This window comes from Cololabis saira, chromosome 14 (assembly GCF_033807715.1).
Source record: "Cololabis saira isolate AMF1-May2022 chromosome 14, fColSai1.1, whole genome shotgun sequence".
Taxonomy (NCBI): Eukaryota; Metazoa; Chordata; class Actinopteri; order Beloniformes; family Belonidae; genus Cololabis; species Cololabis saira.
In genome coordinates, this window is record NC_084600.1 from 34,354,962 (window position 1) to 34,369,224 (window position 14,263).

The 14,263-nt window shown below is 37.7% G+C and overlaps 1 protein-coding gene across 1 annotated transcript; it reads right to left on the reverse strand.

Annotated features, from left to right (window-relative positions):
- Positions 1–460: 460 nt before the first annotated feature.
- Positions 461–12,029, reverse strand: c14h5orf15 (chromosome 14 C5orf15 homolog). Its single transcript, XM_061740512.1, has 3 exons — positions 11,894–12,029; positions 7,727–8,544; positions 461–1,915 (listed from the first exon to the last, which is right to left on the reverse strand). The coding sequence occupies exons 1-3, from the start codon at positions 12,012–12,014 to the stop codon at positions 1,781–1,783; spliced, it is 1,074 nt and encodes a 357-aa protein (XP_061596496.1). The 5' UTR covers positions 12,015–12,029; the 3' UTR covers positions 461–1,780.
- Between the last annotated feature and the right edge of the window lie 2,234 nt (positions 12,030–14,263).

A 14,263-nucleotide genomic window follows, 5' to 3' on the forward strand; every position in this document is an offset into this window, starting at 1 on the left:
AGGAAGAAAAGAAGGGAGAAAAGGAAAGAAGGGAGGGAGGAAGGAATGGAGAAAAGGAAAGAAAGAAGGGAGGGAAGAAAGAAGGTAATAAAGGAATGAATGACAAAGGGAGGTAGGAAGAAAAAGGAGTAAAGGAGGGTAAAAAAGGAGGAAAAGAGGAAAGGAAGAAGGAAGGAGAGAGCATGGCAGGAGGAAAGAATGATAGAAAAATTGGGTCATTTTGACCCAAAGACAGCACAAGTGTTAAACGTCGCAGCCTAATCTGTCCATGATTCAATGAAAAAGACTTTTGAGCCTATTTAGATAAGAGAAAGTTTTGCAAGAAAATATTAAGATAAAATAAAATTAAGATCGGCACATTTACCATATTAAAAAAATATTCGTGTCATTACAAACACATTTATCAGGAGAGTACTTCCATGTCATCATTGGTGTCACCCGAAAAAAATTACAAAAGGGAGCATTTATACAATTTGTGCTTTATTGGGGAAAGAAATAAAGAGATTGTACAGTTTGTTGATTGCAGAAGCAGTGTTGATCAACAGGGAATCCTTCCCCTTATAGTGAACATAACTGAACAGCGTAGTGCAAATCTGTATATCCACTGCAGACCTTGTGTACAGACAAGACTCTTGAAAACATCCGACAGGGTAGCAAGAGATTGATATATCTGAGCTCATGTAGCTATGGCATCAAAAGTGAAGGCATTAAATGGCAACAGACATGTCGCTGTGATAAATACAAGAATGGACTGTTTATATTTTCTTGTCTGTCTTGTGTTCCCATGGCCTCGTAGACATCAGGCCATGCAAATTATTGCAAAGTTCCTAAAGTAAGGGGCAGCGGGCAATAAAAACTAAAGCTGTGTGAACATAGGGGAACAGTTTAATTTTATGTAAATTAAGACGTGCTTACAAAGACTTCATTGAAGCCATAAAACAAACGGCCACCTGCAGCATCTCGGAAAAGCAAAATCTGACAGATAGATGTGGAGGTGGTACCTTTTAAGGAGAATAAAACTTTCAACCAAAAAAAAAAAACCTGTTGGTAAAAATCTACCCCGAACCCCTCCCTAATGTAATATTTTATGTATAGCTCAATTTGCCACATTGTCTTAAGGAGTTAACATTACTTACACAAAATAAAGTCAAATTGGAAATCCAACTAAGGAATTTATTTCAATATAAAGCAGCTAATGAACGGAGCCAAAATAAGTGTTTTTCGGGAGAACATATGTAAGATTTATGCCAAAACAAATGTAATTGTTAATGCTAGTGTTTGCCGGTTTACCATACCGGTAAACTTTTCCAGTGCCAACATGTCTCGTTTCAAATTTTGGACTGATCATTGTATACATGCGAGTATGCTTGCAACTAAAAGTGCTCTTTGCGTCAATTCATACCTCGCCTACGGCTGAAATAAGCATCTAATTCAACAACCCCGATCATCTGGAATGACGTTCTAACTAACAGTTGTGTAATTATAGACGGAGCATTAAAATTAAGACACTTCAAGACAGAGAAACAGGTACGTAAGGCTGAAACCCTCCAACACAAGGTCCCTAATAAATCAAATTATCAATTAAGAAAACAGCAATTTACATTTAAATACCATAAACAAAGATGAAGGCCAGAAGACCAAAAAAGAAAGAAAGTTATATCCCCTGTTCTCCATCTGGCCCGTAAAGCGAGAGAAAGCCTCCACAACAAATCATATATCATCTTGACAATGCAAATCACCGGGCCTGAGGGCCAGAAGGTTTCATTTCACTGAACGTCAATCAAAAGACGTAGTCTCGGGTCATCTTGAGGGACGGCATCGCCTCGTTCACGTTCTGGTCCAGGCGGTGGTACTCCACGGTGTTACGGGAACATAAGCCATCCTTCCACCGTCGGCTCTGTGCCAGGAGGAGGATCTGAAACAGGGTGGGGGTGGAGACACCGAATTAAAGTGTGTGATGTATAGGTGCTGATCAAGTGAAATTATTTCTTAGTCGACAGGCCTCCACAAAAGATGATGAGACTGCATAATTAGAATCCTGATTCAGCAGTGAAGTCCAGACATACATGTGAGAGCATATTCAGAGTAATCAGGGGGCAAACCTTACATCAAACCCTTTTTTTTTAATTAAATTTCTCCCCCATAGTAAAGAACCCACTGTCCGATATCATCGATGCCTGAAATCTTTGCGGCCTAAGTGTACTGTAGGCCTATGTTGAAAAAATCGATTTCCCAATTCTAAATCGATTCTCATATTAATTCCTAAAAATCGATTCATATGTCTAAAGATCGATTTTTTTTTATTTTTGTTTTTTTTTCTTCTTTTTTTTCATCATTACATTACAACTTTTGGTTATTCTTTTGTTTATCCCCAAAAAAGGAATGTTTTGTTGGACACGAGAATAACTGGTGCCATGTTTTTGCCTTTAAATATGTTTAAAGGTATGAAAACATTAAAGTGTTAGGTTATAATTGCATAAATTGTCTATTTCATTACTTTATATACTGTCTTGGGGTTACATTTGCAAAAAATGCTAAAAACCAAATGCTCAAAAATTAAAAACCAAAATAGACCGAAAATGGAACAAAAAAAAACGGAATGTGGGAAAAAATAAAACCGAATTTCATCCGTCTCTGTTTCCTCCCTGGATCTGTTTGGTAATTCTGACCCACATGATGTTTCTGAAAGCAGTTCTATCAGCATTCTGGGAGCTGATTGGTCCTTACAGCATCATTAGCTGCAATACTTGCTGTGTAATCTCAATATAATACTAGTAGTAATATTTTGCATAACTACAGTCATATAATTCATGCAACAGCTCAAAAAACAGTTTTAATAACACTAACCCAAATCAATATCGGAATCGAATCAAATCTTGATAATTGATTCTGAATCTTAAGAATCGAATCGATTCTTGACATTTGAATCGATCCCCAGCCCTAGTGTACTGAGCTGGACCGTGTTGGGAGGAGGGGTTTCCTGGCCTTTACTAACTGCAGCAGACGTCGCTCAGACCAGCACTGTTTAACTGGACTGATTTTGTGTTTGATCACATGGTACGCGGTCCCTCAACTGCCTTGCTGGATGACTGGAAAAAGACTCTTTCACCTGGTATCCTGGCTAATTATGTCAGCAGCCCCAGAGGGAGACTGTGAGGCAAGAAAAAGAAAACATGGAGGAATCTCAAGGAAAGATCACGACTCTGAGGAAGCATGTACCCCTGATGGCTGCATTTTGCAGGGTCATCTGACTGTTAGGTCCCACGTCTAAGAAAGGAAGTTCAAAAGAAACTGGTTGTTTTAGATTGTGTCTAATGGTTTTAGCTTATTGATTTAATTGAGTTAGGTGTTATATAAATAAACATATTTTCTTGTTCTGCATTTAATTTAAAGTATTTTATTTTGCTGAAGTTTTGTGACGTTTCCGGTTATTTTCACTATTTTTAAATTTTCTTCTATTGAAATACGTTTCTTCTTCTAGATACACTTCAGGTGGAGCTTTGTTTGGTTTATCACACACACGCACGCATACACACACATAGACATACACATTGGCTTGTTCACCTGCATGCTTGCTCTGTAGTTTTTGGGGTTAGGTAGCGGTAGCGGTAGCTTAGCTCAGACTGCGATCAGATCTCAAGATTTGGGTCGATTGCAGTTCATGTTTTGGTTGGCTCCGTGCCGGTTTCGTGTTTTGTTTGTGGTTTTTTGTTGCAGATTTCCAGTGCTTGACGTGTGTTTCCGTGTGTTCCTGCTTCCTGGATTGGCAGTGGATGTCGTCACCCCCCCCCAAAAAAAAAAATAAATAAATCACTGGGTTTGTATGTGTATATTTATGTATGTGTACGCATATGTATGCGTATATATATGTATATATATTAAATATAGTAATAATGGTTTCTTTTTTTTTCTTCCTTTGGTTTCTACTGTCATGGTATCAATCATTAATATGTGTGCAGACAAGGTAAAAAAATTTTTTTTTTTAAATAAATAAATAAAATAATAAAAAAAAAAAAAAGAAATACGTTTCTTTGTTTTTGTATTTGCATCATTTAGTATGAACCTATTTATCTTTAGTTGTACTTGGATTTATCTTTAATCTATCTGTTTTTGGTTGTTATTTGTCATTTGTTTTTTTCATTTTGGTTTTTTTCATTTAGGAAAATTTATTTTCTTTTTTTCATTGTTTTCTGCTTATTATTATCTTTTGTTTTTATTTGTTTTTGTTTTTTTGTCTTGCTTTTCTTTTTAGTTGTTGTTCTTTGTACTTGTTATCTACTTTGTTTTATTCTGTTCAACTAACATTTTATATTGTACTGTAAAAGTTTTATAGAAATGTATATTTGTACTGTTGGACCCCAGGAAGAATAGTGGCTGCTGAGGCAGCAACTAATGGGGATCTGAAATAAATAAATAAGCTAGCTAGCTTAGGACACAACAGGATATTTTTCAAATCCACACAGAGCACCTGCACACTAGCATTAACATATGTTGTTGGTACCGCGCAAGATCTCAGTTTTACACAACTTGGATGCCCCGTTGGGATATTTATCTAAGCATACAGAGGAAAAGTTGAAATGGCTGATGCGTACTTTCCCTTCCTTGTTTTCAGCCTCTCCCTGCTCCTCCTCAAATTATGCATGCTATTTATGCAGAAAAACCTGTTCAACAGTGGTTTCCTAGTACTTCAGAGAAGCAGGGACTTCTGGAACCGGAGGTGCAGAACACTTGTTGCATGTGGATAACAAACTGATTATGGTCTGGAAAATCTGTCAGGAAATTTGATTTGTTCCAGGTTTATTGGCTAGTGCCTTTGTGCAAACATGTATATGAAAATTGTAGTTTCATATCAATTCAATCTGAAAAATGCACCTGATGCCTCGTATACTTGCTGTTGTCATCCATTGTAAAACACGTTTTACAAGTTGGTCATCTTGGGTGCGGTAGGCTATTACCAACAATCTTGCAGGAGCTTTTCTTCAGCTGCCGCACCTCATACTTGAGGCCGCCTTCGACCCTGAGTTAAGTTTGCGTGTACACGTGCTTGTTAAGATGCTTCTCAAAAAAGTACAGCTTTGATTTCCTTTAACCCTGTTTTGGCTGCTCGCTAAATTAGTAAACCTTTTCAGTTGTAGGTGGGCGTTGGCAAATATAAGCTGGGGCTGTTCTGCCCCAAGACTGAGAAGATGGAGTTGCACATTCCCCCCAGGAGTCCAGCTCTTACTAGCCGAACAACTCCAATGTGGAAAGAGAGGCATTAGCTCCGATAAGGGCATTGCAATATTTTGAGATTTATGTGGACACAGGGTGTAAACCTGTTACAGTTTACTCAGATCATAATCTCCTCAACTCTCTTCAGAATTGAAAGCAACACTTCATGAGATGGTGACTCTCTCTTCTGCCATAAAGCTTTAATATCTGCTCTATAAAAGGATGTAGAGAATGTTCTGGCTCTTACATTATCTATGGTTGTGCCAGAGTAATGTTTGATTTACTAACTAACCTTTTTCTTTGTTCGCCCTCTTAACGTGCACCTTACAGATACTAAAATGGCCCAGTCAGAGGAAAAACAAATCATTGTGATGTTTGGATGTTAAATGCTGTTCTGTTCTATTTTACTTACTGTGCAGAAATTTGGGGCAATAACTATAAAACCAGGTTCCACTCATTACTCGTACTTCAAAAGAGAGCAATACGATACATTCATAAGGCTGGATATCGAGATCACACTAACGCACTATTCTTACAATCTAAAGTATTAAAAACTATGGATTTAGTGGCATTTCAATCTGCACAAGTAATGTTTAAAGCAAAAAAATCATTCGCTACTGGATAACATTCAGAAATTATTCATTGGGAGGGAAGGGGGTTATAATTTAAGGAGAAACCTAAACTTCAAATCTTTATTTGTGCGTACAACAAAAAGAAGTTTTTGTGTATCAGTTTGTGGAATCAAACTGTGGAATGATTTGAATTTGGAGTTAAAAGAATGTACAAACATAAAACAATTTAAAAATAAATATAAAAGACATAGTTTATTTGAGGTATAAAAATGAAGACTGTGTTTAAAGATCACCAGCTGTGTGTGTTTTGCTATTTCGTCATGTTGTCTTTGTATGTTTGTATAGATATACGGTACGTATTATATTTATATCATATTTATATTTATATCATAGTCATAGTATATTTATATAATATATAATAATATATAATTTAAGAGGAAAATTTAATTTCAAAAAACAATGTTTTCATTCTAAAAGGAAAAGCATGTGTATCTCAGTTGTTGGAGTGGATTTATGGAATGGGTTGGGTGATGGGTTGAAGCAATGTACAAATATAAATCAATTTAAAAAACGGTACAAAAAGGAAGTTCTGGGAAGTTATTTGGTTGAGGAGGATTTATGTTAAGGCAATATGGTGTTTGTTAGCTGGTTAGGTGCAAAGGCACAACTAATGGGAAAATTGGTAGCCTATTAGGTAATTGCAGCTATTTATTATTAACATTTATGTTTAATTTATGATGTAACAAAGGGGCAGGGTTAAATAAGTTTTACTTCAACCTGCTCCTTTTCGGACACTGTTTTTTTCCCCCTGTTTTTATTACGTTTTTGTTGCTTTTTTTTCTGTATGTTTTGAATTTGTTTTAAAATCTTATATTTTTTTTTATGTGTTCGAAATAAACAAATCAATCAATCAATCAAAAATATCATAGTTATATTTATGATAGAGCTTACATTTGGTATTAAACAGGTTATTTAAAAAAAAAATGATATACATTTATTTATTTATACAAATTAGTGTATAGTATAAAGCGTAAATACAGGCATATAATTTATGTTTAGTTGTGGAAAGGGGGTGGGATTAAATAAGGTTATACTTCCTCCCACTCCTTTTCGAACATGTAACTGAAATATGTTTTTTGATGGTTTTTTTTTCCTTTATGTAGCAGAATGCCCACCTGTATTTGTTTCTCTTATCTTTTTTTTTGTTTTTTTTAAATATATACATGTTCGAAATAAATAAAAACGAACGAACGAACAAATCTGTGCTCCTTTTAATAAGGGATATTGGGGGTGGGGGGTGGCTTGGCTTGTGTTGACTTCCTGGTTTGTAATCTTTCCTCCAAGCGCCAACCATCATACTTCCGCATTGAGCCTCGTGCGGATCTAAGCTTCGTTGCAGTAGCTCTACTGCATGATGAAGCTGGGGGCAAAAGCGAGTCAATCTCCATTGACTCCCATGTTAAAATGTCTGAACTTAGAGCAGAAATAAACATATTTACAGCCTGGTTCAATAAACTATTTTGGTCTCAATTGCTTCATTTCACGCCCGTGATTGGCTTAACACAGCGGTCATTTGTGACTCTGCCACCAAGCCGACATGTTAATGGTATCTACCGTTGGAAACGTCTGACGGCACCTCTGAAGGAGGCCTGAACGTCTGAAGGAGTTGGGGGCAAAACTAACTGATTGACATCCGGTGGGCATGTTCCCATCGGCATGCTGAGCAACATGGCAGCGCCCTACATGACGAAAAATGGGCTACATCTGAGATGTGGGAGTGGTTATGACTGCGGGGGAAAAAAAACAGCTAATCCCTCAAATTTGAGATTTAATTACCATGATTACAGGTAACTCCTTTTTAAAAGGAGAATCAGTCAACTCTGGTTTTTGAAACTGCAATCACACCATCAAACTTTGGCTGATATTCTCTTGCCAATACTCACCTTCCTCTTGTTGTGATAGGTGATGTAGGCAATGGCCACCAGGAAGGCTAGAATGACCAGATGAAAGAAGAAGTGCGAGTCCTGATCGTCCGCGTTGTAGACGTCTGGTCCGTTATATCGAGTCACATCCATCTCATTGGACTGCGGCTTGATGTCCATTAGGTCTTTGGTGTTGTCATTTTCCTCATATTTAATGTCAGCATTGTCAGTTTCCAGAAAGGTGTCGTCATCGTCTTCTTCGTCATCGTCTTTGTCATATTCATATGGGTCATTTTCCACAGTTATGGTAGTTTCTGGCCGCTTGTCGGTGGACAGCAGCGGGTCTGTGCTGTCCACAGGGAATGTGCTTGGTGCGTTTGTGAGTTTGTCATCAGAATATGGTAATTCTGGTCCACTCGATAAAGCTTTGGTTGGTTGGACAACTTTGACAGTAGTGGTGGGAGCTTCTGTGGGAGCTACTGTGGTAGCTACTGTGGTAGTTACTGTAGGAGCGTTTGGAGTGGTATCCGAGGGAGGGGCTTGTGTGGGGCCCTGTATATTTCCCTTTGCCTCACTCGGTTCTTTTTGGGTTTCGTTCTTGGTCGGACCTGCCACTTTGTCGCTAGAGGATGCGAATTCGGTGACCGATGTATCCTTCGGTGTGTCTGAAGATTGTTTCAGTTCAGTGGTTTCTGAGCTGCTGTCTTTTGGAACTGTGATTAATGCGTTTACATCTGCAGAAGAGGGAGACGGGCTCTTCGCAGCTGTTGTTGTGGGCGCTGGACTCGAAGTTGTCAAACTCACACTAGTTGACGGGGTTTTCAAATCATCAATGGGAGCTGTTTAAAGAGAAAACAACAATGCAGCATACACATCAGTTTACCAATCTCTACTACATGAAAACAGATTGTGTGAAGTAGAAATCAGAATCATTTTTATTTGACCAAGTCAGGTCAAACAAGACAGGGAATTTGACTCTGTTATTTTCGCTCACTGTACACTAAATAGGCAATAGACAAATGACAGCTCTTATTAAATACAATTTTTTTTAAGTGAAAGGTGCAGCAGTATGAGGTAGACATGATTATTGAAAGGTGCATTGTTACAGCATATGATTGTGGTTATTATTATTATTATTGCACAGTGATTGATTACTCTGAGACTCTATGAGTGATGAGTTTATCAGAGCAACAGGGAAGAAACTGTCTCTGTGTCTGGAGGTTTTGGCGTACAGAGCTCTGTAGCGCCGTCCAGAGGGGAGGAGTTCAAACAAACTGTGTCCCGGGTGTGAAAGGCTTTTCCAATGAAGAAATTCTTATAAAATATTTTTTTTAACCATTTCAAGAACTTTCTTTTATCACAAGAGACAATTGAATGACTAAATCACTGAGGCAGTTTAGAGACAAACATTTAAATTCCCATTATTCAGGAAACTTCCTATTGTACAGTTATTAATGACACTATGGGCTCATCAGTAGACACGGCTAACAAAATGGATTTCTCCATATAAAGGGATCCTGCCCTGTGAAGATTACCTTTGCAAAGGTGGTTAAACTTTCTTAAAAATACGCCTGTACTGACCAAGGCTGGCTACACACGAGAGGATTTCAAGACCACTTCCCAGTGTCAGCAGCATCAACAACAGGATGCTGTTGTCGTTTACTTTTACTGCTTACAAACATGACACAGAGGGAATGCAAACCAACCGGAACCAAACAAATGAAGAAAAATTCCAGCCTGCAGATTTGAGCTCAGCACATGACTGCCTTTATAACCCGTCATGTGAGTCACACTTCAAAACGCCCCTTATTTTGTTTTCTTCTCCAGTCACATTTGATCGTACTGTTTTCTGTGACGTATCATATCTGTGGAATTGCCACTGTAGAACGGTCACACAAGCACTAGGTGTGCGTGGTCTCACCATCTTACTGAATAGTTGAGTATGTGCGTTTGAAGGATTATGAAGAACAAAAAATAAAAACAGTCAAGATGACTTCTCTCAGTAATTTTCAATTTTTAAAAAAATTGATTAAGATTTGAAAAAATACACTCGTGCCTGACATAACTTGTCCCATTCATGTAATTGTTCACTTCTATATTTTTATACATACAATTCCGTTGTGTATTTTGCTTGCTGTTTTTCTATTTCACTATTATATTATCTGTAATGCTGCTGTAAAATTGTGAATTTCCCCGCTGTGGGATGAATAAAAATGTATATGAAGCTTGTTTTGTTTTTTTGCCCTCTTCAACAACTATCTAGAGCTGAGCATATTGTAGAAAAGACAGGGGTCCAGTGTTGCCCACGGACACCTGGATGGGTGGAGGGGTTAAACCTTAAGTCTTCCAGGTTGTTAGACTCTTACCATATGAATTAGACACAACTTCTATACAATGTGCTACAACTTCATACACCGTTGTACTACATTATCTCCTGGGTGACTGGATAGATTTTAAACCAATTATTGGGAACACTGTTTTCCACTTTTCAAGCCGTTTAATTATAAAATATTTCAGTACAGGAGACTCAACCTTTTCAGTTTTAAAGAGTCTGTACAACTATATTTCCTAACTGTGCCTATAAATTGTGTCAGACAAATATTTTTGCCAGCTTTCCTGACTCAATAACACCATTTATCTAACAAGTGTCAACGTCATTTCTTCCTCGGGGACTGGAAGGCGTTGCTTAGGACGGACTCAGAGGAGAACACTGGGGACTTGAAGCACGGAATAAGACATCACCAAGAAAAGAAAGAGTCTATTCAGAGCCACGGGCGTTTGCCAGAATAAATAATCACTGAACAGGAGATCTTTGTGGCAGCAACAGTTATGGTCTTTACTGCAGGAAACACCCTCGGTCGAAAAACTGTTGAGTTTCTCAGTGCATCATATTAAAATATAAGTTATTTAAAAGAAAGTGCGTTAAAATAAATTACTAAGAAGGGGAAACATATTTTTCCCCCATGCAAACAGTGTTAAGTTCTGACAGCAAAACTATGACATACCACAGTCTTCCTAAGAAATAAAGTATGCCTAATATGTATCCCATAGTGCAGTAAAAGGGTTAAATCTCAAATTATCTTCTAGACACGAAAGATTATACTACTACTGAAGTCAACATGTGCAGAAAACAATTAATTTCAAGGTCCCTTTAATTTAAACCAAGTTAAAGGTTAATCAAGATGAAACGGAATTACCTAAAGCAAGACTATTTCTAAAAAAGGTCAGCAACTAAACAGCTATATGGTCCCAGTTCATTGATGGTAAACTTCAAAAGACTTTTGTTTAATGGTTCACTGACAGAGGGTTAATTAATCAGCAAATTTATGACACAGGCAGCTGGACTCCGTCACTTCTGACTGCGTGTAAGTGTTTGTCCTCATAACTCTCTGCAACGATCCTGTCCCTGCAGAGATCACTTCCTCTAAACTATGACTTTTGTGCGTCATACAGGACTGTCTCAGAATATAAGAATATTGTGATAAAGTTCTTTATTTTCTGTAATGCAATTAAAAAAACAAAAATGTCATACATTCTGGATTCATTACAAATCAACTGAAATATTGCAAGCCTTTTATTATTTTAATATTTGCTGATTATGGCTTACAGTTTAAGATTAAGATTCCCAGAATATTCTAATTTTTTGAGATTTTTTGAGATTTTTGAGATTTTTTGAGAGATTTTAATGAATCCAGAATGTATGACATTTTTGTTTTTGTTATTGCATTACAGAAAATCACAATATTCTAATTTTCTGAGACAGTCCTGTAAATGCAAAGATTAACGTGTTAGAGCTAGTGCAAATTCATTCATTTTATTTTGCTGCAGCCCTTAGGTAGGAAAACAGCAAGTGCGACTTTCTTTATGCAGTAATTCATAAAGGTAATGTAATGCACATAAGATTTTAATGCGAAAGTTTACACAGATATAAACGTCTCAACTACCGGAGCTGACGTTCATGTCCTATATTCTTCTACACATCTATAAATCACTCTACTCTGATAGGACTGAACAAAATACACAGTTTTTGAATATTTCTAAACAGACATAATACCTGTCTGACCTAATGTGACGTGTTAGCCGCCTAGCTACATTCACGCTAACGCCACCAAGCTAACTCGCTAGCCTGCTGTTTTTAAGTTGATAACACATTATTTCCGTTTCAGATACCCCAAAGAAGGGTCCTACCAGGTTGTGTTACGAGAGTCGGGGCTGAATGGCAGCCGCGGGCTAGTAGTCGAAGGAAAATAAGCAGAGAAAAGACATAAATATTCCTCCAGTTTCGCCGCGTCTCTCCGCACAGCGCCATGTTGATGCGTGCCTGAGGGGGCGTGGCTTGGAGCGGCCCTATATAAGGAGGGGGCGTGGCTTTGTGGGACGCACACCACGTGAAAGTGAACGTGTTGCGTAATCAAACCCCGCCCCCTTGTGTGACATTACAGACCCGTCAACATCCAATGCTGTTCTTTTTAGTTTACAAGTATTTAAAAAAAGGACCGTAGACCCGTTAGGTGTTTTGTATGCGTATTAATAATTTTGTTGCCATTTTATTTTCTATTTACGACTATTTTCTTTGTTTCTCTTCTCTTTTTTTTTTTTGCATATTTTTGTACAGATTTGCTTTGTATCCGTCAATTTTACACCATTCGCGGGAAGTGGCAGCTTGGATAGATTTGGATAGGATAATAAATAACGAGATATTTCTCACAAATGACTTTGAAGGTAGTATATTTTTTTGTCATAACTATTATTTTTTAGTCTCCCCTTTTTGGTATAAGATGTACAGGACTGTCTCAGAAAATTAAAATATTGTGATAAAGTCCTTTATTTTCTGTAATGCAAAAATGTCATACATTCTGGATTCATTAAAAATCAACTGAAATATTGCAAGCCTTTTATTATTTTAATATTGCTGATCATGGCTTACAGTTTAAGAAAACTCAAATATTCTATCTCAAAAAATTTGAATATTCTGGGAATCTTAATCTGTAAGCCATAACCAGCAATATTAAAATAATAAAATGCTTGCAATATTTCAGTTGATTTGTAATGAATCCAGAATGTATGACATTTTGGTTTTTTTAATTGCATTACAGAAAATAAACAGCTTTACAGCGCTGGTGAAGAAGCTGTCACAGTTTGTCTCCTGTACCTATTTCCAGACGGAAGAGGCACAAACAGTCCGTACAGTACAGTTTGGACCTGACTGTTGTATATTGAGTCCAGATGTGGGAGATGACTCCCTACAATCCCCTGTGCCGTCTTGACTACACGGGCCAAGTACTTCCTGTCTTGTGCTAGTGCAGCCCCCAGACCACACAGTTGCACTGAGACAAAGGACGCTCTCTATTGTGGCTCTGTAGAAGTTTGTCAGAAGCTGAGGGGAAAGTCCAGTCCTTTTCAGCTTCCACAGGAAGAACAGCCTTTGTTAGGCCTTCTTCCCCAGCTTTGATTTGTTCATGGACTAAGTGAGGTCCGATGTGATGTGGATGCCCAGGAACTTGAGGCTGTCCACACGCTCCTTCTCCGCCTAATGAATGAGAGGGGTGTGTTCTGTTTTCCTGGATCTCCTGAAGTCCACAATGACCTCCTTGGTCTTGCTGGTGTTCAGGATAAGGTTGTTGTCTGAACACCATCCAGTCAAGTGCTGGATGTCAGTCAAGAAGCAGCAGGCACTGCTCATCATCTCACTAACATTCCTACAGTGAAGCACGGCGGTGGGAGTATCATGGCATGGCTTCGCTTCTCAGCAGTAGAGTCAGGGTGACTGATCAGTCAAGGGAAGAAGGGGTTTGCATAATTTAAGGGAGGGTTTTTAAGACAAGCTTTTCCACGCAGTGTGCTCTAGGCAAGAACACACTTAAGCCACTTCAGGACACATGGGTGACTATGGCTCAGTTGAAGCCCAGACTTGGAAGGAGCTTCTATCATGTTTTGAATTTAGGTTTCTGAAGATTTTTATGAATGATTTGTTCATTTTGTAGCAGGAATAGTAGCTGATTTATATTAAAAACCATATTAAATATCACATGGTTTTTTTCATGTGTCTACCGGTAGTTTCTTTAGTGAATTAAAATTAGTTTGTGAGTAGGTAAATAGATATTCATACATAGCAAAAACGTAATATCTTTTGGTATCTTAAGCAAGGTCGGGTCTAACTTTCAACTTAAAACTGTTTCAGAGACAAGGGCGTAGGTTTGCATAGGGACGGTAGGGACATAACACTACAAACTTTTCAGGAGGCTCAAATTGTCCCCACCAACTTTTAAGCAACATTATTTGCATTATATAATGAGTTAAGATATATAGGTAGTTTAGATTGTCTTCCCAAATGTTGTAAGGTTAGAATTGACATTATTAAGTGAATTATTTTCATTATATTCAGACTTACATTTACCGCTTTTCACTTGCTGAATTTGCCGGTCCATTTTTTTTTCCTCAAACGTACATTTGATTGGCTGATGGTCTTAGACAAATGTTTATTTTTTGCATTCTGGATAGTTAAGAGATTATTAATAAGTACAATTAATACATTTATTGTGTATGTTTGTTAATATA

Bases quoted from the DNA above. Each gene is read 5' to 3' on its own strand.
- c14h5orf15 (XM_061740512.1), bottom strand. From the start codon at position 12,014: ATGGCGCTGTGCGGAGAGACGCGGCGAAACTGGAGGAATATTTATGTC. The intron at 8,545-11,893 runs GTAGGACCCTTC...CTCTTTAAACAG, and splicing joins GACTCTCGTAACACAACCTG to CTCCCATTGATGATTTGAAA. The intron at 1,916-7,726 runs GTGAGTATTGGC...ACCCTGTTTCAG, and splicing joins CCTATCACAACAAGAGGAAG to ATCCTCCTCCTGGCACAGAG.